This window comes from Saprolegnia parasitica (genome assembly GCF_000151545.1).
Source record: "Saprolegnia parasitica CBS 223.65 unplaced genomic scaffold supercont2.25, whole genome shotgun sequence".
Taxonomy (NCBI): Eukaryota; Oomycota; class Saprolegniomycetes; order Saprolegniales; family Saprolegniaceae; genus Saprolegnia; species Saprolegnia parasitica.
This window is the reverse complement of record NW_012156419.1, coordinates 196,120-219,853: the sequence shown is the minus strand read 5'-3', so window position 1 is coordinate 219,853 and position 23,734 is coordinate 196,120. Positions and strand designations below refer to the sequence as shown.

Sequence of the window (23,734 nt, the reverse complement as noted above, 5' to 3'; positions counted from 1 at the left end):
TTCGTCGGCTTCTCCGGCTCCTCGCCCAACACGAGTGGCCGCGACGTCACCTCGTCCCGCGGATTGCGCTCCTGCCTCCGCCTGCCTAAATCAAGTCCCTCAACCGAGTACACACAACGAAGAAAGTCCGACAATTTTATTTAGCATAGTTTTATCTATTGTAATAGAGGACCCAATTCAACAACAACGGACGGCCGCGCCGGCAGTCGCTCAACGCCTCGCGCGAGCTGCGCCGCTTTGCGCACGATTTGCCGTCGTTTGCCGCGCTCGGATTCCAACTCTGGGGCAGCGAGCGCCTCTTTTCGGCGCTGGCGCCGGCCGCCGACCATTGTAGCGTCCAGGACGTGGCTGAGGCCGTGCTGTGCCTCAAAGGCGTCTCGATGAACGCGTACGTCAACCTCCAATTTGCGTCGCCCTTGACGCCGCGCACCAACGCCGACGATGCGGCCGCCGTCGCGGCCTGGGAGGCGCTCGTCTTTCCCGACTTGGCGGCGTGTTTACGCCGGCGAGCGCATTTGGTCGCTACGATGGCGAGCGAAGGGGACGCGCTCGTCGCGCTCACCCGCGAGCTCGGTGCCAACTACAGCTTGAGCCTGCTCAACGTCGCGGGCGCGAAGTTTTTGTATGCACCCATCACGTTTACCGCAGGGTTCCTCGACATCTCGGGGACCCGCGCCGGGACACTCACGTACCAACTCATGGGCCGGGACCCCGCGGCCGTCTACTTGGTGGGCAGCGGCCACTTGGATGCGCTCTTTGTGCCGCGAGAGACCGCATGGTATTGTGCGATTCAATATGTTGACCCCTCCACCCACGTCAAGAACGCCACGCAGTGCTTTGCGCATCTCGGCGCGACGCTTCCCGCGTTTTTTTCCGGCAAGTACATCTCCACGTACGCGGGCACACGGTACATTGACAGCGCTGACGTCGTCGCGTCGACCATTCTCGGCAACGTGACGCTGTACACGTGGCGAAACGCGCCGTCGAGCAGCAGTCTCGACGACCGCCTCGTCACCACGCGCGGGCATTGGACACGGCTGTGGCAAGACCTCGTGCATGATAGCGACACCGCGCTCGAAGAGTTTTGCCTCGTCGGCGACGGCTGTTTCGACGCGTGTCGGAACGAGAGTGCGAGCGGCGGCATGACGCTCACGTTCATGCGAGGCGGCACATGCGTCTCGGCGCCCAATACGATCGTGTATGACGCCGGCGCCATCTTCACCGACGCGGCGTGCATCGGCCGGGGCGACCACCACATCCAAGTCACGTACCTTGACAGCGGTGGCGTCCGGCGCCGCACGGTCGTCCACCACACGGCGGGCCCCTTGGCCATCCTAACGTGCTTCATTGGCGGACGGCCGCCGTCCATCGAGCTACCATCCCATGTCATGGAGATTCTCACGCAGGGGCCGCAAGCGACGATCGCGATCACGGTCGGCAACGGCAGCGAGACGATCACGCTCAACTTTATCTCGCTCCTCTCGCTGTTCGGCGACGTCTACTTTGCGGTCTCGGTGGCTCTGCACATTGTACGTACGCAGAACTATGCACGGCGCTCGGCCCAAGGGCGCTACAGCCGCGCCACCTGCAACGTCGGAAGCGTCGTCTGGATGCGCCATCGCACGGCCATGTGCGGCGTCGGGCTCCTTGGCCTCGTTCCGTGGCACATTGGCGCGATGCACTGCGCCTGCCAATGGCGGGCGGATGCCACGTCCTCGATCGAGGCCGATCCGAGCTACGCCTGCGCTGTCGCGCCGTGGGGACATATGGCCAATGGCTGGGAATGGCTGCGGCTCGTGTCGTTTGCATGGACCTTCTTTGCGCTGATCGGTATGGACAAGGTCCCTGGCGTCACGCACCACTGGCAAGGCTACCTCGTTGTCGTCGTCCTTCTGGGCTTCATACCGTTGACGGTGCTGGCGGCGCTGCTCGGCTACTGCATGATGCTGCGGATGACGTATTTCCCGATCGTGCACAGCCAGTTTGTGCTGGTGGCCCTCTGGTGCACCGTGCTGACCTTCATGCGCAGTTCGCTCGCATCGCCGTACATGCGCCTTGTGGAGGCGTGCTTGCTCGCCGTGGGGCTCCGCCCGCAGCGCATCGACCGGCGCAGTCTCTTCCATAGCCTCGTTGGCGACGTCTACTGGACGAGCGCTGCGAGCTATCGCCCGACACCAGCACGCTATGTGCCCCTGAGCTTGCTCTTCAAGACACATGGCGTCGACCTCGACCTCATCCACGACCATACGTACTACCCGAGTGGCGTTGCAAGCGCGCTGCTATCGCAGGCCTCGCACCCGGACTGGGTCGAGACCGAGGCCGAGTACTTCGTCTGCGCGCGCGGGTGAAGATCGCCATGCGCCAAAGATCGCGACGCCGGCGCATCCGGATACAGCAACAGAGTGTTTGTATGGGTCGGTGGAACAGTCCGGATAAGCCGGGCCCATTTCCACATATTCGCTCCGACGGCCGCAGCAGCATGCACGACGTTGACATGACCGGCGACGACGACGACGTCGAGGTACCGCGCTACGGTAGCCTCAAGCGCGCGCCGCCCATGGAGGCCGTCGTCGAGCACAAGCTCAAGCGGCTCAAGATCCAGCGCGCGTCGTCGCCGGACGGCCATCGGCAGCAACTGCCGCCCATGGCAGCCGCCGCACACCACCAGCAATACCACGAGCATCGACAGCGCCAGCACGAAGAAGAAGAGCAACGTCAAGCAGAGCTGCACCAGTGGCAGTACGAGCAGCAGCACCAACATCACTACCACCACCAACTTCAAGCGCACACGAGCCAGTACCTGACGGCGCTGCCAGCACGCTACGACCCGACGTCGCCTTCCGACGTCGACTATGCGCGATCGAACCAAGTCTTGCGCGACCTCCATTTCCAGCGCGAACTGCGCAAGCAGATGACGCCGTAAGAGTTATTTACAGCAAGAGCCGCCCACACGCTCTCGTTGCATTATCTTGCATAGGTAGGTCGCGTAGACGCCGATGGGATCTTGCCGCATGCAACGCAGAGGGTGCTGTCCATGCTAGCGTACTTCCGGCGCTTCGATGGCTTGCACGAGGGCGGCGGGCGCCGCTATCTCTGTCCCGAAGTCACCGAACGACGAACGACAGCGATGATGCGTGGACAAAAGAGTCCCTCTGTATTGCGCGGAGCAATTCTTAGTGCCAAGTACTTTTAACTCATGGTTACAAGGATGACGCGTCCACGTCGACATCCTGGCCGCCGCAGGGGTCGGCGATACCCGAGATCTCGACGCCTGTGATCGACGCGGCCTCGGTGGTGATGATGCAGCCAATGCGCGACGGCAAGCCCATGCGCCGGCCTTGGGAAAACGTCAGCGGTGACGTGGCGCGACCGTGGTGCAGCAGCAGCGCGCCGAGGGCACCGGACGAGGTGCCCGTCGCGGCCTCTTCGTCGATGCCAAAGCGCGGCGCGAAGTTGCGGCACTCGGCCGTCACGTCGTCTTCGTCCGGCGACAGCGTGAACACGTGCATGCCGATCGTGTTGTGCTGCGTCGAGAGCGCTGCAATCGCCGCCATGTCCGGGCGCATCACGTCGTGCAGCACATGCGAGGAGGCGACGTGCACGAAGATGTCGGGCAGCCCCGTCGACACGATCGTGATCGGAACGTCGCCGAGATGCGCACGCGGCAGGTTGAGCGCGGCAAGGATGGCGTCGACGTCGGCCGGCGCGGTGAGCGGCCGGAACGTCGGCTTGGACTGCTCCATGCACACGCGCCCGTTGGCGTCGACGACAACGCGCAGCGACCCTTGCGTCGTTGTCTGCATGACGTAGCTCGCATTGCGGGGCATGGCCGAGAAGACAGCGATCGTCGCGTGGCCGCAGAGGTCGACCTCGCCCTCGGGCGTGAAGAACCGCACGGCGACGACGTTCGGCTCCGAGGTCAGGACAACGAACGCCGTCTCGGAGAAGCCGACAGCCTTGGCGACCGCCGTCATGACGCTAGGCGGCGGGAAGCTCTTAACGCGGGCGACGCCAGCCTTGTTGCCGCCGACTGCGCCCGCCGTCGCGACCAGCGAGTTGTAGTGCTCGACGTGGAGCGCCATCGAACCTCGAAAATGTGAAAATGACCGGCGAGTGAAGCATGCAGCTCTCCGCCATTTTGCCCTACTCTCTCTCAAGAGCTCAACACATGTATTTTACTCTCAAATAGCTCTCAACCGAGAGTAATTTAAGCTTGGTTTCAGTATACTATAGTAATAACCCTTGAGAGTAATTTAAGCAGGCTCATTGTATTGGGCATACAAAAATGGAATAAGAGTAACTTGAGAGCTCGAGAGCTCGAGAGTAACGACGCCGTTTTATTGCCTAATTGTATGCAGCATACAGAACGAAATGAGAGATATCCGAGAGCTCAAGCGTTCGTTGAGAGCTTGACATGAACACCAGCGAACACAACCCAAAGCAGCGTCGCCAAGGTGTCATGTCCCTCAAGATCCTGAACTCTGACAAGCACAGCAGCCTGCTTCTCATCAAGCGTAGGACCATAGGTCGCAACGATCTTGCTCATGTGCAAAGCCTCGTGGTTCCGATTACCTCGAGAGACAACGGCACGCCCATCTGCGGGCACCGAAGAACCGGCCAAGATCCAGAAGGTCCGATCCAAGTACATGCAGCGCCTCTTTCAGCGCGATTCCATGTCGCAAGACCGCAACGAGCTGCGTGCTTACGAGGCCATTGTTTAAGCCGAGGTTCGAGCGTACCTGCTCCAGGAAGGTGCAAGCGATGGTGACCCGCTGGCTTGGTGGCGCCTTCACCGTCACAATTTTCTGACCATCGCCAAGCTGGCTCGGAAATGGCTTGGCTGCTCAGCAACCTCGGCTCAATCTGAGCGCGTCCTCTCGGGCACAGGAATAACCACGTCTGGCCGGCGTGCAGCGCAAGACCCCGACACAGTTAACGTCATCACTTTCCTACACGATACTGCACAGTAATACACGAGAAGGAGCGTTTTGAAGTTATACTTGGTGCGCACGTGGTCAAGTAGTGAGATTTCCCTTCCTTCGTGGACTCTGCGGAGCTTGCTCGCTCATCACAACGCAACGCAGGACTGTTTACACTGACCGGATAACTGTCCGGATAACTGAGAGCTCATTGAGCTCTCGTTACTCTCTCTCAGCTCTCAGCAACTCTTATTCTCTTCTCAGCTCTCAAACGCTGAGAGCTGCATTCTCTACCGGCGAGTGGCATTTTCGGATCCAGCTGCCGGATCATTGCTGGCTTCGGCACCATCACTCATGTCCAAGCCGTGTCGCAAGATATTGGTGGTGTCAAATCTAAGCTACTGCTTACAATGTTAATCAAACGCTTTGGCTTGCAGCCGGGACATGGGACCTAGAGCCCAGAGGTCGCATTGCAGGTGACCCCGCCTACGGCCACCAGCTTCAGCGTGTGATTGCGATTGCTGTGAAGCGAGGTCAAGTCTCCACAATAATATTGTTCAAGTGCCAGGTACCAGTACTGAGCGCGGCAAAGTGTTGCCATGGTCATTGGGGTTGGTGGTCGTCAACACGTACTTCGATACCCTCCTGACGTTCGAGATTGAAGGATGACAGCATGTAAAGTGCATCCTTTCGATGTTTTAGTTTAGTGAGAGGTATTAGGTAAATAAATGAGATCATACAAGATAGCTCGCGCTTAAAAGTCGTCGAGGCACGTAAAGTTGGTCACCTTGGGGCGGTCGTCGTACGTCATCTTGGTCTTCTTGCTGTTGCGTGGGCTGAGCGGGCTGTGGAGAAAGAAGTCGGCCGACTGGGAAAACTCGGACGGCGTCCACTTGGTCAAGACGTCGAGCTCCTGGAAGGTCGGAAGCGCCGACAACGCCGCGAGCGTTGGCGCGACGGGCACCGAGTACATGGGCTGGGTCGTCCAATGGACAGCGCTGGCACTGCTGATGTTGGCGTCGCCATACACGACTTGGCTAATGGCGCCAAGCGTCGCGGCGAGGCGGGTGAGGGTGATCGTCTTCATGTTGATGTTGGTGGTGGTGGTGGTGGTGGGCTGAGGCCCGAGAGGTAAGTTGTTCAATGGTGATGTCTCTTGTCGAGATGTTCGGGCGTCATCTGCAGCGTCCTCAACTGCCCACTGCTCCGTGGTTGGCCACCAGTACGACCGTTGATAAGAGCGCTTGACAGTTTCAGGCGACCACATGACGTGGCAGAGCCACGGAGCTGGTTGGCTGAAAAGTTCACTTTCAGATTTCCGCAAAAGCTCCAACAACAACAACATGAAGACGATCACCCTCACCCGCCTCGCCGCGACGCTTGGCGCCATTAGCCAAGTCGTGTATGGCGACGCCAACATCAGCAGTGCCAGCGCTGTCCATTGGACGACCCAGCCCATGTACTCGGTGCCCGTCGCGCCAACGCTCGCGGCGTTGTCGGCGCTTCCGACCTTCCAGGAGCTCGACGTCTTGACCAAGTGGACGCCGTCCGAGTTTTCCCAGTCGGCCGACTTCTTTCTCCACAGCCCGCTCAGCCCACGCAACAGCAAGAAGACCAAGATGACGTACGACGACCGCCCCAAGGTGACCAACTTTACGTGCCTCGACGACTTTTAAGCGCGAGCCATCTTGTATGATCTCATTTATCAACTAAATTTATAAAGACTAAAACAGTGTATTACCCCTAAACCAAGAATCCCCTGATCGATTGCCCGGTTCGACGAGCAACACGACGGTTACCATCGTCGCACACCTCTTTTCCCGCAACGCCAAACAAGACAGCCTCCTCGTGTGGGCAGCCCCTATCCACACCGGATCGTCCCCCGTTCTGGCTCGAGAACGTTGATCTGGTGAGTGGTATCTTTTCCTCGGAGTGGGCACGTCGGTGGGACGTGCTAGGGCCACCCAGATGGAAACGCATGCATCACCACACAAACCCCACATTTCAACCCCACTCTATTAACCTTGCCCACATTTTATTAGCAACTGGACACGCGCAGCCTGCAACCCACGTCGTCGTGTGTACTGCTGCCTGTCTTGCTTCTGCTTCTTAGAGCCAGGGACGTGCACCGACTTTTGCCGTCGACTCTCGCGCTTCAACATCCTGTCCGGCCCAACAGTTCAGTGTTTTTCGAGGACGCTGCACGTGTCAGCACCGCGCACGCATGCGCCTTTGCTAGTATGAGGTGTTTTGCCATCCCTGGTATGGAATCTACATGGGCAATGACGTGTTCTTGACGACTTTGCCCTTTGAAGCGCACGCTGTCAAGTTGAAGTTGCTTTCGCGGCCCGGCTACCGCACTTTATCGGGCTAAGGACGCGAAAGTTCTTATAAGTGCGTATGTTCTTTGCGCACTTAGTGTAATGCTGGTTTCTGATTGGTGGACGCGTTTTGGGTGTTTCGGGCTCGTGCATTTCGCCAAGGTGACAGCGCTTACTGGTCATGGGGAAGCGGTCGCCGAGCCTGGACGCCGATGGCATCGACCCGATCGAGACGAGCCCGTCGCGACGCACACGCTCCCGCCGTGGCACCTACACGCATGCCAGTGACGGCGACGACGACGACGAAGAGATGACGTCGTCATCCTCGACGTCGTCGGCCAATGGCCGGAGCAGTCGCCGCCGCCGCATGCGCGCCGTGCGCGTCGAGGGCCATGACGGCCGCCCAAACCAACTGCTCGTGTCCATGGCGCCGAACGCCACGTCGAACGTCGTGTACTTTCCGGGCGACGTGCAGAATTTCGAGCACCGCATGCGCAAGAGTCGCTTCAAAGCGTGGACCGCCTACTCGTACGAAGCGACCGCGCTCTCGCTCGCCGACAAGTTTCCGGACGCGACGATCTGGATCGTGCAGCCGGCGACGATCTTCCCCAGCGGCGTGAGCTGCTACGAGCACTTTCTCGAGCCCGAGGACCCGGCCAACCCGATCGCATGTACATTGATATAGTGCTGCGCCTTGAGCTCATCCAATTACCGGATCGTAGACGTCCCACACGGCCATGCGACGCGACATCTTGAGCGCCTCATGGAAAATGCGTCCGAGTGCATCGACAGTAGGCGCCGTGCCTCTGGATCGGTCCTGATTGCGTGCGCGTAGACACGGCCTACTTGCGGCCCGACCTGCCGCTGCACCTCGTTGGCTTTAGCCGGGGCGTCGTTGTGCTCAACCAGATGATCACAGAGCTGGCTGCGATGCCGCCCAGCACACCTCTTGCCTCGCCGGCCGTGCGCCATTTGTTTCAGCACGTGCGATCCTTGGCCTCTTTTCTTCCACGGAGTATTCAAGTCCATGTAGGTACTTTCGATCCACTGGGTGGATGGCGGCAACGGCAGCAGCGCCGGGGCACTCCCGACACACTCCCTCGCGCTCTCCGTTCTGAGTGACTTTCCGTACGGTCTCGATCCTTTTCGATCTGCGAACCAAGTGGCGTAGGAATCTGGGCCTCCATTTGCACTGGACGCCGTACCAGATCGCATCCCGTCTGCGTCCGTGGATCGCCCAAGAGAACGTTGCGTTTTGCAAGACGATGGAGGGCCTCGGATGTCCCCCACGTGTGCTACAGTAGGCCCTCCCTTGGATTTGTGTCGTCCATGGCTCATGATCGACGGTAGGTACTTTAGCCACACACTGGGCTCGCTCGAGGACCATTTCGGGATTCTCGATGCTCTCCAGATATTGCCATCGACGGTCGTCGACGATGGCGTGCCATGACCGAAGCGTCTGTATTTATGGTTGCGTTTACTGCAGCACGCAGTCTTCTTTCCGGCCGCCGGGCGTCTTGGTCGCCGCTTGCAAATTCATGCGGCGCTTGGCCTCGAGCCGCTCCTGGAGCGCGCTCAAGACGGCTTGGCGTTCGTTCAAGTCGAGTTGCAGCGACTTCAATTCGCCTAAGCCGTACAATATCAACATGCCAACCCGATGATATGCGGTTTCAATGGGGACCTTCGTGCTTGGCCTTGACCGCCCGAATCTCGGTGATCGTGCGCGTCTTGAGCTCCTGCGCCTGGTCTTCGCACTCGTGCCGCAGCGTCAGAAGCTTCTCGTTGACGGCCTGCTCGGCCTTGAAGGTCGCCAGCATCTGCTCGGCTTGTTGGTCGCCGAGCTCCCGCTCCAGTGCAATGGTCTTGTGCAGAAGCTCCTGGTGCGCGGCCAGCAGCGTCGCCTCCTTGGCGTTCTTCATGCGTTCTTGCTCCAACCGCTGGTTGGTCGAGTCGGCGAGCAGCGACAATTGCTCTTGTCGCGCCGCCTCGAGCGCGTCGTCCGCGTCCGCGCACTCGGCCTTAGCGCGCGCGAGCTCGTCGAGGAGCCGATCGTGGGCCTCGGCGTGGAGCGCGCCAATGCGCTCGATTTGCATCGCCGTGCGTGCAATCTCGGCGGTCTTGTGGTCGATTTCGGCCGTCAACGCCATCTTCTCGTCGGCCATGCGCTCCGAAATACCGAAAAGTGCGCGCTCAAACGTCTCCCGCTGCTGCGCAAGCATGTCTTGCGCCGCCTGCGCCTTGCTCTCGAGCATCGAGACCTTTTGCTTGATACTGCCGAGCGCTTTCTAAGAGTACCGTAAACATTGAGGCGCTTTGTATACAGTGCAATGTGGACATACCTGGGCCGCCGTGTCCTTGGCTCGAAACGACATCGTCACCGCGGTGCCCCACTCGACAATACTGTCCATCGCCTATGAATATATGTCGTCCATTTAGCACATGACAAGTCCATCCAGTATGATGCGAGAAGAAGCCGAGTACCTTGTCGGCGAGGAAGCCCGTGAGCACGTACGCATGCAGCGGCAAGGCCGACGTCGCGACGTCGTACGCTTCCACGAGACCGGCCATCGCGATCTTGTAGTTCTTGAGGGTCTCGTGCAGCATGGCCACGGGGCTCTCGCGGTCCATGGTCACCTGCGCCTTGGCCGAAATCGGCGCGTAGAGCTCGTCCAGCAGCCGCCTCTGATGCGCCGTCGCCCGCTTCATATTGACCTCGAGCGCGCCACCGAGTTGTGCGTCGAGCCAGTCGCCCAGCGTGTGCAAGACGGACGCGAACGCGTCGCCCGCAAAGTCCTGCGCCCGCAGCACGTTCTGCGCGGCTTCCTGCGCGACTTGAAAACTTGATACAAGCGTCGCTTCCGGCACGGCGTCGCTGGGCAGCGCCAACGCGTCGGTAAAGGCGGCCTTGGCCGACTCGAGCGCCTGCTCGCTCTGCGCCGCGACGACGCGGTCCCACGCACTCGAAATGACGGGCGTTGCGCCGCTGTTGAACGCGTCGACATAATTGCGCGCGAGTGTCACAAGCATGGCTCCGGAGAGCGCCTTGGCCATGAGCTTCTTGGGCTTGAGCGTCGAAAACACCTTTTTATGGAGCGTCGTCAGCTGCGCTTGGAACTCGGGGCGCAGCGACTCGAGCGGCTGCTTGGGCAGCTCGCGCAGCAGCAATTCGTCGTTGAGCGGGCGGACCATGGTGAGGCAGTCGCGGTCCGGAAAGAACGCCGCGAGGAGCGCGCGGACTTGGTTCTTATGCAGCGCGTCGTCGCTACTGCCGGGCTGCGGCTTGAGGGCCTTTTCGAGGTAGTCGCGCGGCGTGATCGCCCGGCCTTCCTCTTCGAGCTGCAGCGTAAAGTCGCGCACGACCCACAGAAAAGAGGGGAAAAAGTCGGCCAGTGACGTCGAGCTGTCGGCGCCGCCCGCGCTCACTTGGATGTACTTGGTCAAGTTGACGACAAGCGAGAGGTCTTCGATTGCGTTGGCGTCAATGACACCGCGGCTGTTGTAGATGAAGAAGGACGAGAGAAGGAGCGCGAGCGCGAAGATGCGTGTGTCCTGCGTCTGGCTGCGCTGGCTCGAGCCCAGGCCCTCCGTGTCCATGAAGATGATCGTCTTGGGCCGCGACGAGGATGATGTGGCGGCGTCCATCGGCTGGCCCCAGATCCAGATACCTTTCGTCATCGCATTGACCGTGCCGCCGACGCCAAACATCGTGTGCTCGGTCGTGCGCCCGAGGAGCTGGTTGAGCAGGTACGACTTGCCCGTTCGGTAGAGGCCTGCGATCGCGACAATCGAGATCTCTCCTTCGAGAGAGCTCAAGTACGAAGCCGCCTCGGGCGAGATCTCGAACGTCTCATCGTCCGTGAGCGTAATGAACGGCAGAGGTTCCGAGAGGCCGGCCATGCTTCTCGCGCTGTTCCTGGTGGAGTACACGGCCAGTCAGCTGCGGCGGGTGCCGGATACGAGCCGAATGCATTGGATTGGAATTGAATTTACTTGGGGTATGTAGGAAATTCAATAAATGACAACCAGGAAATGGACCAATGGCCTTTGCGAATGGGGCAGGGCAGCCTCTGATTGGCCAAAAGGCCGTGTGCGGGTTGCGTATATCCGGAAGGCGCGTTGCCGCGTTAGGATATGCACACCCAACCGAACCACGGCCTCCGAGCGCGCCACGTCAAGCAAAGCTTGGCAGAAGGACCGTCGACATCGCCCCGACGTCCTTAGGTCTGCCTTGCGCGCAGCTCCATGGGCCATGATGCCATGCGGCTGTAGAGGTGTGTGCTTTGAGCGTACCTGGCTCGTTTCCGCTGCTTCGCAACTTGCCTAGCTCACATACCAGCTGGATCATGGACGAGGCCGCTAGTCTAGCTACCTCGTTCATCATCATCGACGCTATCGCTCTTGCTATGTGCATACCAGGACAAGGCTGGAGGCGAAACATACCGGTATTGGTGAGAGATTCCTTTGCAAAAGAGATGATTTCCTGGCCGACCAAAGTGGTCCAGTGACTGAGAATTCTTCTGTGCATGAGCTGCCGTAGCATCATCAACCACCCTGCGCCTCGTCGTCGTCCGTTGTGCAGGATAAGTACCGTGGCCAGGAGGGGAATTATTGGGTGTTTTTAGTTTTGCATTGGGCTCGCTTGCGACACGGGGCCAGATGGACGCCGCCGAGGAAACCTCGCCCATTCACACGATGGGCAAAGCCGAGACGACGATGAGCAAGCAAGTGCCATGGGCGTACCTGCGTAAGGGCGAATGGACCATCTTGGCCGAAGCCGACTGCGGTGCGCTGCGTCTCTGCCACCAGCTTGTGCTCATCGTCGTGGATAGCGGCGCTCGAAGCGTGCAAGGACTACGCGCCCGTGGTCGTCGACAACGGTCGCCTCGAGGTGTCTGTGCCCGACCGCACGCTGCGCGCGCTGTACTGGGACGAACCACCGTGCCCTGTCGTTCGCTCGTACGCCGCCTCTGCTGCGCGTGCTACCGTCGACTCTCACTGCGTAGCGATTGGATTTTTGAGGCGACGAATGGCAAGTTCATTCCGCTGCCCGAAGCCGAGGCCATGGAGATCAACAACTTGTGGGCGATGCTGCCGACGTCGGTACATGTGCTTTCCAGGCCCTCGAACCCCGTGCCACCTGCGATCCAATCTCGTTATTAGGAGACGCACACGTTCTCGGTGTCGGTCGTCGACCACATGGGCGGTATCGCGACCAAGACCGGCAGCACCAAGGCGATTGCTGCCACCAAGCTCAACGAGCTCTTCGCCAAGTGCTCGCCCACAGGTCAGTTTCGCTGCAAGGCGCTGCACCACGGCTTCCACGCGTGGCCGCGTCTTCGCTCGCACGTCGACCACCTCGTCTTTGTCGTGCATGGCATTGGCGAGACGTACTGCAAGAAGCGGCTGGCGCATGGCACGATCATTGACCAGTCGCTCGTGCTGCGCCAGAGCTCCGAGACGCTTCTGAGTTCGCACTTTCCGGCAGCGGAGAACCGCAGCATCGAGTACCTCCCGGTCGACTGGTCGGATGTGCTTGGCGATATGGTACACCAGATTTGGAATCTGACGTCTGAAATCTGAAGTCTGAAATCTGGATCGCGTAGGGCGACGATGTGCATGCGCTCTTGAATCGCATCGCGCTCGACTCGATGCCGTTTGTGCGTCAGCTCACGAACGAGCTCCTCTCCGACATCCTCCTCTACATGGTAGTCGATTATGGACATGATTCGTCCATGTTCGGCCATGGTATCCACAAGTGGTGACGTAGGCGCGTCAAGACAGTGTTCTCTCGTTCGTCACCAAGTACATGAACGCCCGCTACACGTACGTACTGCAACACGACTCGTCGTGTTTCGCGAACGTGTTTTGACGGGTGCTCTCTAGTCTGTACAAGGAGAACCACCCTGACTTTTCGGGCCGCGTCTCCATCATGGGCCACTCACTCGGAAGCATCATCACCTACGATGTACCTCTTCGCGCCACTTGTTCAACGAAGCCACGTGTGCTGCTTAGTTGCTCGCCAAGCAAGGCGACTCGTGCGACCCCGACTTGTACAAGAACACAACTCGCCCCCGCTTCGATCCACGTCTTCACGAAACTTTGTAGCGCGCTCGCGTTTTCCCCGTACGCATTTTTTGCCTTTGGCTCGCCGATCGGGCTGTTCCTGACGCTGCGCGGCAACGTGCACGGCATGGATCTCGCTCTGCCGACGTGCGAGCTCATGTACAACGTCTTCCATGTATTACAGTACTAGTAGACCGAGTCTTGGCTAACAAATGTGTTTTTTGTAGCCGGCCGACCCCGTCGCGTACCGCTTGGAGCCGCTCATTCACAAGGACGCGGCGATTGCGGCGCCCGTGCGCATTAACACCGCGTCGGGCTGGCGGCGCATCCACCACGTACCCAGATATCGAGTGTTGGCTTGAGGTGGTGATTGATGTCCTATGCAGGTCGTGCAAGACATGGCCGACTCGTTCGAGTCGAGTCAGAAAAAGTTTGCGCAGACCATGGAGCAGACGTTCAAGGCCTTTTTGCCTAAGGACGCATCGCCGGCCATCGGTACGACATGCTCGGGTGGAGCGAAAACGAACATGCGGATGTAGAGCCGAGCGCTGCGATCGACGTGACAGCCGACGCCAACGCGCTGCAGAAGGCCGTCTTGAGTCGTTTGAACCCCAAGACGACGCGCCTCGACTACGTGCTGCCTGTACGCATTCTTGCAACACAAAATGGGGTACTGAGCGCGTGTAGGAGTCGGAGATGGAGGCGCTGACGCCGCTTGCCGCGCTCACGGCCCACACGGGGTACTGGTCGACGACCGAGTTTATCTTGTTTGTGCTCACGCAGCTGCTCGGAGACCCCGTCGATGCCGCGCAACAATAAGTCCTCTCCGTCGACCAGTCATGAAACAAAATAAGGTGGCCGCGCAGAGTCCAGTGCAGCAAGATAAGGAGTCATGGAGAGATCGTCGGAGCTCACCTCGGGCGTTGTGCGCGAGCATCTGCGAGCAGCCTCTGCGCCGTGCATCTTGATTGCTGCAGGTGCAGGTGCCGTGCGTCGTTGAACCCGGCGTGGAAGCGTGGAGGGTGACGCCAGCATGATTGTCCAGGATGGACACTCGGTGGACTGACGGTTACGAAACGCTTTTGCAAAATGGATGGCTGGGATCGTCTGCAGGCGTCGATGATAGCGCCGCGTCCTTGGGCCCATCCGACGGGCCGTTTTAGTAGCTTAATCGTCGCTTTACTGTGTCCCGCTAGTAGGTTCGGTTCCACGCCGCTTGTATCTGCGTCGCTTACAGATTACGCGGACGAGTGTTTTCGTTAAGTGCGTGTTGACGGTGCTTCGATCTTCGTCATCGAAATAAAAAGACGTCGCATAGAGACAAAAGGTGCGATTTGGAAAAATCAAAATAAATCGTGCGCGATGCCGTGGCTGCACCGCAAGGTTCCAGAAGCCAAGAGCCCCGGAAGGCGCCGAATGAACGAAACGAACACGAGCGCACCAGTCGTGCCATGGGCCTACATGAAGCAAGACGGCGAGTGGACCATCTTTCCCAAGGAGGACTGCGGTATAGTACTATCCCATCAACACACAGCCTCATCATCCTGCGGACTAGACAAGCTGGAGCATGCCATCGACGGCAAACCCGTCGTCGTCAACGACGGCCACTTCCAAGTCGACGTCAAGAACCGCGTCATGACGCAGCTCTACTGGGAAGATGACGCGGTGCCCGTCATGCGCTGGTGCAAACGCGTCTCAACGTGGCAGGCCTCCTCACACTCATCGTCATCATCATCGTAGCAATTGGCTCTTTGAGACGCGCAAGGGCAAGCTCTTGCCGATTCCCGAGCCCGAGGCGAATGCAATCTCGGCGCTATGGTCGGCGCTATCGCCAGAGGTGCGATGCCCTTCGGCGTAGTACGTCATCATCATCATCGTCATTGGTTCTACGATTAGGGCGAGCACCATTTCTGCGAGACGATCAAAGACCACATTACGGGCCGAGCGACCGTGATGAGCTCGGCCAAGCCGGTCGACGATGTGCACGATATGCTCAACAAGTCATTTTCGCAGTGTACGCCGCGCCAGAAGCACCGTCACTGCAAGGCGATCCACCACGGGTTTGACCGGTGGGCCGACGTCGCGGTCCACCGCAACGTCCAGCACCTCGTCTTCGTCGTGCATGGCATTGGCGCGACGTACGCTATTCAATATTGCACGGGCATGCGTGTCGAATGAGGAGAATATGTCGCTAGGTACGACAAGCGCAAGCACGGCAAGGGCGACATTTATGGCCAAGTAGCTGAGCTGCAAGCGAACTCGGAGGAACTCATCGCCAAGTACTTTGAGACGCCGGGCGACGCCGACTCGATCTTGTACATTCCCGTGGACTGGTCGACAGTGTTTGAAGAAATGGTGGACGCCAAGGCATTTCTTTCAATCTCAAATGTTGTGCATGTATAGGGCGACAACCTCCACGCGACCTTTGACCGCATGGCGCTCGACTCGATTCCCAACATTCGCGAAATCTCCAACGAACTCCTCTCGGACGTTCCAGTCTACATGGTATTGTACGATGACGCGAGTGTTATATTATCCCAACGGTCGATATTTATATTGCGATGCATAGGTGCGCCAAACCCAAGTGCTGCGGTTCGTCACCAACTACCTCAACGTCCGCTACACGTATACACATCAGCACGTGATGACAACCAAGTCTCTGATGGCGGCGTAGGCGCTATATGGAGACCCATCCGGGTTTTACTGGCGACGTGACCGTGCTGGGACACAGTCTTGGCGGCGTCATCTCATACGATGTACGTTGATATGTGTATTGGTGTCCACTGCGCGCTCTCACCAACAATATATATTCTAGTTGCTGTCGATGCAAACCGAGACGCTGGACGACCCGGCCTTGTGCGCACTTGTTGGCATATATTGTACTTGAATATTCATGCATCTTGTGTAGGAAGCTCGCGTTTACGCCGACCACGTACATTCAATTCGGCGCCCCAACGGGCTTCTTCCTCGGCCTCCGAGGCAACATGCAAGGCGATGCCATGGTACTGCCGGGCGTCACCAACATGTTCAACGTGTTTCACGTAATTTTCCCGAACCACGGAGCCCATTCACTGCTAATTTTACTACAAATTGTAGCCGCTCGACCCCGTTGTAAGCGCCAACACTCACCGCGGGTTTTGGAGATTGATCCATTAGGCCTATCGCTTGGAGCCGCTCATTGACCTGCAATCGACGATCACGCCGCCGTTCCAGGTCGAAGCCGCTGGGGGCAAGAAGCCCCTGCACATGGTACTGTACTGCCTTGCGACTCGCCGCGCGGTGTGTTCTGACAACGGCGTAGCGTCTCCAAGACTGGGCCGATAGCATTGGATCGTCCAACAACAGCAGCAGCACCAAGACGTCCTTGGCCACGCCCAACCAGAGCGAGCCCGACGCCGACCCAGGTACTGGTCGACCTTTGGGGCAATATCCATGGAGCAAAAACTATTATACAATTATAGCCGACTCGGTGAGCGTCACAGAGCGCGTCGTCGCGCGCATGAACCCCAAGTTCCGGTACCTCGACTTTGCCTTGCCGGTATGCTGCCGTCAATATTATCATTATTGCATCTCCAGTATTGATCCTTGTGTAGGCATCGACGATGGACGCGTCACTGAGCATGGTGGGGCGGCGAAGGCTCACACGTCGTACTGGGGCAACCTCGACTTTACGTACTTTGTCGTCAGTCAAGTGCTTGGCAAGACCCACCACCGTGATGGCAAGCAGGACTGAACGACTTGGTGCTAAATTCATTGCGGAATAAATATTGACACCCTCGGCGCAATGTGTAATATTGGAGTTTCGGTGATCGGCAAGGTGATCGGTCCACGCACAACTGGACACATATCAACAACACCACGAGGCGCCACGCTTCGTTTATATTCTCATCGAGTCGTACACTTGCATTGCGACCGCCGGTCGTGGCTGGGAATGCTCGTCCTTTACACGATCAACTCTGCTGTGGCTCGAATCAGATCCATAATCCTATCAACTATTGGTATAGACGATGGAGGACGTTCGCTCGCAGTTGCGTCGTGCCCAGCGCCTGTTGCGGGATGTGTCACACCATGGATCTTCCCGTCGTCAAGAGACGAGCGCTGAGTAGCTTGCCATGAGCACAGTCCGTACGCTCGCAGCTTGCCACGTGGACGGTCGTGTCTCGACCAGCATCCGAATCGCGCCGAAGCACCGACCACGTCCCCCGAAGACCAAGCTTTTGCTCGACTTCGCGATGCTATTCCACGCGCTATACTATCGTCGAGCCATGTGATGTTGGTAATCAGACAAGGTGAGAACTCGCTGCACGCCGCAACGAGGTCGCGAACAACTATTAACGTTAGTTCTTACATCTGACCCTAGCCAGCTGTGTCGTGCATGCGTACACAATCAAAGTGGTCAGTGCTCGTCCATATTACTGCTGCAGTGGCCGATAACGTGCAAACCAACGAGTACCGGTACATTCTTTTGATCAAAGGCCGGTCGTGGTTGGCGCGATCAGCCGCCAGCGCCTTGCTGGCGGTTGTACGCTGCCAATTGCTGGTATTTCCAAGAACCCAGCCGAGCGCTTTTACATCACGTCCTGGAGCGTCGGACTGATTTGGGCTTTCGAAACGCGCATCGTATCGACCCATCGTCGGTCAGCTGCGTCTCTCTTGACAAGCTCGCTGCGCCTTCTTGAATTGCCCGTCGATTTTGATGTCGGGTCGGAATACGCGGCCAACGTGAACATGATGATGTCATTTTCTCGAGTGTTGATAGCGCGCACACTCGGCGACTCACGCGTTGGAGGTCGTTCTTAAAATATCACTCGGCGTGTCATGCTCGTACACTGTACTCGGTTTGGATTCGTATATCTACGCACACACAACACAAATACAACTGCAGCGCGAAGTTCCGACAACAGTGGACGGCGATCTTTTTTTGTGATTGAAATAAATATTGCCACGATCGATCAATATTTCCTTGCGCGTATTGCCGCGGAATGGAGAAGGCGGGCCTTTCGCAGACATGTATTACCAAGATCGCGAGGCACGACTACGAGCTGGTTCGATTAGTGTACTGTAAACCAAGCCTCCTTGCAAGAGAAAACCTAGAAGACATATCGCAGCGAAACGACGTCACGACGGGACACTCGTGTCTCGACATATATATATATTTGAATAGTGGTTGAGGGCGCGCCGATATTGGATGGTTGCCCAATATATATTGCACGAGCCTCGATCGTCCATTACGACCCGACTGCAATTCTTCTTCTTGTGTTGCTCCGACGCGGGATCGTGTGTCGAGCGTCGACGGATGCAAATCCATTTCGCGTGCGTGGACGAGCGAGCGAGGATGGAAGTCTTCCCGCGCTGGCCTCATTCGCCACGACTCGCCGCTCGAACCGATCTTCGTTCTGAAAATATTGGTCGGCCATACTACATGTATTATGCTAGTCAAGAATATTATATTAATATATATCGCTCGTTCTTTCTTCGTTGAAGCTGGGATTGGCATACAAGCGTTCAGTGCAGTTGCGAGATATTGGCGGCCGCAAATAGAAATGAAACACACGGCGCTGGGGGTTGCACTTCGAAGAAGCTAGCTCCCGGCTCTTGGTGGGGACGGGCGCCGAAAAACATCTTGGCTCTTGTATGCTTAATGGTTGGTGGGCACCACTGGCGCCTTATGTCACACCCGCATGTAATCGCATTGGATTCGTATCTCTTGCAGCGCTCGGAAAGAATGAAATCATGCAATTAAATAATACACCACGTGGCCAATCCCGTCTTTTAAACACAACCATCTAAACAAACGAATAGTATTATGCGCCTGTCTTTTTATTCCGCACAGATATTGCCGGATCGTTCCCGAGTTCGAGAGCGCGACCAAAGTATTAATTGTGGATCGTATTAATATTATAATATAAAATATTTCGAGAATATATATTCGAGCTCGGCACGAATTACGGCACCGGAGGTCAGTTTTGTATTTCCCACGCCGATGACAATCGAGATCGAACAGGCCGCCACCGTGAGCATCCTCTACGACGCGCTCCTCCAGAAGAAGAGCAACTTTTGCCACACCAAGATGGTCGAGGAGAGCAAGAAGCTGCTCACGTGCAAGCGCGACGTCGACGAGTGTCTTGAGCGCATCGACGAGATCGAGGAGCAGCTCGCCGACATCAAGAGCGAGCTCCCGGACGACGCGCCGATGGACGATGACGCCTTTGTGGGCCACGCCGAGGCCCAGGCGCTCCTCTCGGAGAAGAAGGAGGAAGAGCTCCTCCTCATCCAAATGTCCAAGGTCTACGAGTGCAGAAAGGCCACGATGCGCATGCTCGTCAAGCACAAGTCGATCCTTGACAGCTCGCGCAAGTCGCTCCGCAACCGCCAGCGCCGCATCGTCGAGAAGGCCTTCCGCACCGGCCTCCTCGCGTGCCAGTCGTAAGCGACTACTATCTTATTACGCGCAGCCGAGTCGCGCCCGTACCATAGCCCCGCATCCTTATTTAACAGAGCGAACCCTTCTGACCTGCTACTCCACGACGCTATCTGTTCCTGCGCAGGCCGTGCGACGTCGGTCGTCGTCCATCGCGGGTCGTCCGGCGCACGGGCTGTTACTGCGTTGACGTGGGAAAGGCGTGTAAAACCCGTGTAAAACCCACGCGCGGAACGTTCGGGGCCGAGTAGAAACCGGGCAGCACGTGGGAAACGTACGTGAGAAATGGCTGCCGCTGACGAAATCCGTTTGCATCGCAGGCGAGAAAAGCGGGATAAATAATATTGCGGCGGTCGTCTTGGTACGAATTATGGTGCTAATTCGTTCTACTACACGGGCCGACGATGATGCGCAAGGAAGACGCGTGTCGACGAGACAATCGGCCGGCGATGATGATAGTCGATCAGGATGGCGCGTGCGAGCGAAGCTGCACACTCCCATGTCCGCAACGTCAACGTCTCTGCACGGCTTGCGATCAGCGATGGTATTCCGCGTCGCAATATAATACGATCCGAATATTATTATCCCATTTCGAGTCTCTATTTTATTCTTTCGAATATTATTAATATGCGGACGCCGCTACGGAAGAGGCATTTCAAAGATTACCGAAAAACGGTCGTGACGGTCGGAGGCAGTGATCATGAGGGCAGCGACGATGATGATGATGATGGTGGTGGTGGTGGATGGGTCGAGTGCCATGCGGATTGAAGGTGATTGTCGAGGTCGTTGTGCCATTCTTTGACGAATAAAATAAAGTATTCAAGAGACTTCTGCATTTTTGCAGGGTACTACCGCAACCCTGGCAATCATCGCAGCCCTCGCCACCCACCTCCATTCGACCAAGGTGTCCAGCAACGTGCGCATCGCGTCCCACGTCTGCGCTCATTCTTGAAGTGTCGGCTGCTGATATTAACGCCACGACCAACCAAGGCTGCACTGAGGTACACGGTACGCGCGACGATCCATCGACCACGAGCAAGTGGACGCATATCACAACACCTCGTTTCTCTGCCACGCGGCTGGGCGATAGAAACGCAGCACCATACAAACACTATTATTATGACGTGGCGCCATGAAATCTCGAGGGGCTTGAAGACAAGCCAATCTTCGTGCCGTGCCAGCTCGCGTTGACGGAAGCGATGCATGTTTCTGCAGCCTTCATCGAGGACGCGCAGAGGAGGCGCTGGTCGACCCAACACTGCGTGATCTTGAGGAATACTACGACAAGTACAATTCTCCCAACCGCATGCCGCGTGCTTCTCTCGTGCCAGGTTCACGACCGTATCAGGGTCCGCTATCGAACAACGTCGACCAAGGTGCCACATTCCACGGGTCGTGCTTGCCGTCTTCGCAGGCACTCGCTTCTTTGCTCCGTTGAGAAAAATCGAACCAAGTCAAGTCGGCTTGCAATTGAGTCTACCATGCAGGATCCTGCAGGCGTTTGCCAAGAACTACAATGCACTCCGAAGCGCCAAAAGCCAAGGCTACGTCAAGCACCAATGTGATACAAGGTCCCTGCCACCTCCAGTGTACGCCAGTGCATACCACGCTAGCTTACAAAGCTCCTTGAATGAATTTCTACGGAATGTGGTCGTTGGTTTCCGTGCAGGTGCACGGAAACCAACAAGCACAATCCACCCATATCTCGGGGCTGCCCCGAGATTTGGGTGCTTTTGAAAAGCGCACAGGATCTTGGTAGACTCAAGTACATTCCAGTTCTCGGCCGTGGATCGGTCGGTAGAGTGCAGTCGTTGGTGCCGAAACGATGCTCTCGTCGTGATGAAGCCCACTGATGGCGTTACCGACGAAAATGTGTATCGATGGGTCCATTTGATATTACATAGTTGAAACTCTGGGTGCTAATTGTCTTCGTCGCCAGGCTTGCTATTGTCCGACTTGTGCTCCATGTTCTTGTTCTCCGTGTCTTCGGCCTCCTTGATCATGTTGAGGAAGTTGGCGTCGACGCTTCGGAGCAGCTCCTCCATTTTCTCATCTTTGGTCGACGGCAGCTCCTCGACCTTGCCGTCGTCCATCGTCGCCTTCTTGCGCTTCTGCTCCTTCTCGCGCGCCTCCAAGTTTTTCTCCCGCTTCGTTTCGCGCTCAAACATGCCGTTGATCGCGGCCTTCTCGTTGCTCTGGGGACTGGCGAGGCCGTCCGACACTTCGAGAAGCGAGATCATGCCATTCGAGTCGCCAACGGCCACGAGCTTCCCGCCCGACTGCGCATTGCCCTACAGCCATCTCCCATTTCCATTCCAGTATCAACTTGATACATACGGTACCTGCACAGCAATGGACGAGAGCGGCACGTCGCCCACCTTGTGCGAGTAGGCCGCGACGTTTTGCCGGTAGAAAAAGTCCCACACGTCGACGACGCCGTCCATGCGCGTCACGAAGAAGACGCCGGCGCGCGTCGGCGACCAGCACCCGGCTGTCACGTACGAGTCGTGGTACGTCGTGCTCATGATAGGGGTCTTGAGGTCTTCGCACCAGACGCGCGCCGTCCAGTCGCCGATCGTGAGGAAGAACTTGTTGTGTGTTGGGTTGCGCTGGACCGTGTAGATTGGGCCATGGTGCTTCCCCGCGCCCGTGTCGTAGACAGTGATACCGTTGTTTTGCTTGATGTTGCGTAAATTCACAGAGAGCACAATCCCTTGCTCGGTACCGACGAGGTACTTGGTCGGGCCCGCCTCCGTGTTGTACTCCATGGACGAGCCGCCGAGCACTTGGCCGTCCTTATCGGAGAGCATGATGCGGTGCGTGGGCTGCGCGAGGTGGCGAATGTCCCACCACAGCATCGAGCCGTCTGTCGAGACGGACACGCATTGGTTGCCGGTTTTCGACGAGATCCAAAAGACGTCGTAGACAGGGTCGTGGTGCGAGTGTTCGATCATCGACGTCTCGACGGGCGACGACCCGGATTTGCGGATGTCAAAGAACGAGATAAGGCCATTGTACGAGCCGCCGACGAGCTGGTCGACGCTCTTGGGGTTGTAGCGCAGACAGCAGAGCGGACTCAGCGGCTTGAGCACGACTTCCGGAGTGTTGGGGTTAAGTACGTCCCAGATGTAGCTGTTGGCAGGCATGCGGGCGTTCACAAACTTGGGGTCTTGAAAGTTGAGAATGCAGTAACACGCGGCCATGCGCTGGGGCGACTCGGGGTGCCAATCGATCTTGGACACGGTGCGTCGGACGCTCTCCGGGTCCCGGAAGACAGCAAGGCCCTTCGCGCTGGGCTGCTCTGTCGTCGCCGGCTCGCCCATGTGCGCAAAGTAGTCTTGGTAGATGTTGATCGTATTGTTCTGCTTGAGGCCGCGTTCGGCGACGGGACCGAGGAACTTGACCGCTTGCTTGTACTCGTCGTCCTTCTCGACCTTCTTTCGGAAGCGCTGGACGTCGTTTTGCTCGGCCGAGTCGACATCTTTAGGCCACCCACCCTCGACGTGGCGCATCGAGCTGTTTTTTGTAATGAGGCGCTCCGTGTTGACCTCGTGCTCGGACATGTCGGGCGTCGTGTCAAGGCGCGCGACCATCGGCCGGCGCTTGACGTAGTCGTGGTCGAACGAGTCGGTGGCCGGGATCGCTTCGAGCACCTTGGCCTCTACATGCTTGAAGTCGCAGTGCCGGCCAAAGGTCCGGCGCGGCTTGGTGTATTGGTACGCTAGCTCCATCCGCGTCGACCGATGTGCTACTGCCAAAAGGCGCGATCTTGCGCTTTGCGATCAAGAAAGGACGCACCAATGAAAAAGCGCGAATCTTCTTTTTTCGACCAATTGAAAAACGCCGATCTTTTGGCCAATGGCATCGGCGGCTTTATGGAACACGTCGACGCTCCTGCGTGCCATGTACTTGTGTACTCATGCCATGACCAAAACTCGACCAGCCTCGTTCGTGTCGAAGCGTTGGCAGCTGCGAGCCAGCCACCCAGAACTATACGTCGTTTTTACGAT

At 57.8% G+C, this 23,734-nt stretch overlaps 11 protein-coding genes across 11 annotated transcripts; 7 read left to right on the top strand and 4 right to left on the bottom strand.

The window, feature by feature from the left end:
- Positions 1-2,479: 2,479 nt before the first annotated feature.
- SPRG_20242 (hypothetical protein) lies at positions 2,480-2,923 on the top strand (the record flags this gene model as incomplete). Its single annotated transcript, XM_012345838.1, has 1 exon — positions 2,480-2,923. The coding sequence occupies one exon, from the start codon at positions 2,480-2,482 to the stop codon at positions 2,921-2,923; it is 444 nt and encodes a 147-aa protein (XP_012201228.1).
- Positions 2,924-3,200: 277 nt separating this feature from the next.
- SPRG_20241 (hypothetical protein) lies at positions 3,201-4,082 on the bottom strand (the record flags this gene model as incomplete). Its single annotated transcript, XM_012345837.1, has 1 exon — positions 3,201-4,082. The coding sequence occupies one exon, from the start codon at positions 4,080-4,082 to the stop codon at positions 3,201-3,203; it is 882 nt and encodes a 293-aa protein (XP_012201227.1).
- A 1,591-nt stretch (positions 4,083-5,673) lies between these two features.
- Positions 5,674-6,006, bottom strand: SPRG_20240 (hypothetical protein; the record flags this gene model as incomplete). Its single annotated transcript, XM_012345836.1, has 2 exons — positions 5,674-5,917; positions 5,948-6,006. The coding sequence occupies 2 exons, from the start codon at positions 6,004-6,006 to the stop codon at positions 5,674-5,676; spliced, it is 303 nt and encodes a 100-aa protein (XP_012201226.1).
- A 256-nt stretch (positions 6,007-6,262) lies between these two features.
- SPRG_20239 (hypothetical protein) lies at positions 6,263-6,595 on the top strand (the record flags this gene model as incomplete). The annotated part of the gene is made up of 1 exon (XM_012345835.1): positions 6,263-6,595. One exon carries the CDS (start codon positions 6,263-6,265, stop codon positions 6,593-6,595), a length of 333 nt encoding a protein of 110 aa, XP_012201225.1.
- A 1,012-nt stretch (positions 6,596-7,607) lies between these two features.
- Positions 7,608-8,690, top strand: SPRG_20238 (hypothetical protein; the record flags this gene model as incomplete). The annotated part of the gene is made up of 6 exons (XM_012345834.1): positions 7,608-7,911; positions 7,963-8,031; positions 8,076-8,224; positions 8,274-8,368; positions 8,412-8,540; positions 8,591-8,690. The coding sequence occupies 6 exons, from the start codon at positions 7,608-7,610 to the stop codon at positions 8,688-8,690; spliced, it is 846 nt and encodes a 281-aa protein (XP_012201224.1).
- SPRG_06766 (hypothetical protein) lies at positions 8,646-11,157 on the bottom strand. Its single transcript, XM_012345772.1, has 4 exons — positions 9,722-11,157; positions 9,580-9,651; positions 8,922-9,525; positions 8,646-8,866 (listed from the first exon to the last, which is right to left on the bottom strand). The coding sequence occupies exons 1-4, from the start codon at positions 11,135-11,137 to the stop codon at positions 8,718-8,720; spliced, it is 2,241 nt and encodes a 746-aa protein (XP_012201162.1). The 5' UTR covers positions 11,138-11,157; the 3' UTR covers positions 8,646-8,717.
- A 775-nt stretch (positions 11,158-11,932) lies between these two features.
- Positions 11,933-14,122, top strand: SPRG_20237 (hypothetical protein; the record flags this gene model as incomplete). Its single annotated transcript, XM_012345833.1, has 13 exons — positions 11,933-12,023; positions 12,070-12,196; positions 12,244-12,340; positions 12,401-12,784; positions 12,844-12,945; positions 13,008-13,063; positions 13,124-13,205; positions 13,253-13,290; positions 13,346-13,478; positions 13,531-13,638; positions 13,690-13,798; positions 13,843-13,946; positions 13,991-14,122. The coding sequence occupies 13 exons, from the start codon at positions 11,933-11,935 to the stop codon at positions 14,120-14,122; spliced, it is 1,563 nt and encodes a 520-aa protein (XP_012201223.1).
- Positions 14,123-14,665: 543 nt separating this feature from the next.
- SPRG_20236 (hypothetical protein) lies at positions 14,666-17,036 on the top strand (the record flags this gene model as incomplete). Its single annotated transcript, XM_012345832.1, has 15 exons — positions 14,666-14,810; positions 14,859-14,985; positions 15,044-15,140; positions 15,200-15,441; positions 15,499-15,658; positions 15,707-15,808; positions 15,873-15,928; positions 15,978-16,059; positions 16,119-16,159; positions 16,212-16,344; positions 16,400-16,414; positions 16,460-16,552; positions 16,605-16,707; positions 16,765-16,841; positions 16,941-17,036. 15 exons carry the CDS (start codon positions 14,666-14,668, stop codon positions 17,034-17,036), a joined length of 1,569 nt encoding a protein of 522 aa, XP_012201222.1.
- Positions 17,037-19,286: 2,250 nt separating this feature from the next.
- On the top strand, positions 19,287-19,733 carry SPRG_20234 (hypothetical protein; the record flags this gene model as incomplete). Its single annotated transcript, XM_012345831.1, has 1 exon — positions 19,287-19,733. The coding sequence occupies one exon, from the start codon at positions 19,287-19,289 to the stop codon at positions 19,731-19,733; it is 447 nt and encodes a 148-aa protein (XP_012201221.1).
- A 1,202-nt stretch (positions 19,734-20,935) lies between these two features.
- Positions 20,936-21,289, top strand: SPRG_20233 (hypothetical protein; the record flags this gene model as incomplete). Its single annotated transcript, XM_012345830.1, has 1 exon — positions 20,936-21,289. A coding segment is annotated over one exon (354 nt), but the record flags the coding sequence as incomplete, so codon positions are not given.
- Positions 21,290-21,643: 354 nt separating this feature from the next.
- Positions 21,644-23,455, bottom strand: SPRG_20232 (hypothetical protein; the record flags this gene model as incomplete). Its single annotated transcript, XM_012345829.1, has 2 exons — positions 21,644-22,015; positions 22,067-23,455. 2 exons carry the CDS (start codon positions 23,453-23,455, stop codon positions 21,644-21,646), a joined length of 1,761 nt encoding a protein of 586 aa, XP_012201219.1.
- Between the last annotated feature and the right edge of the window lie 279 nt (positions 23,456-23,734).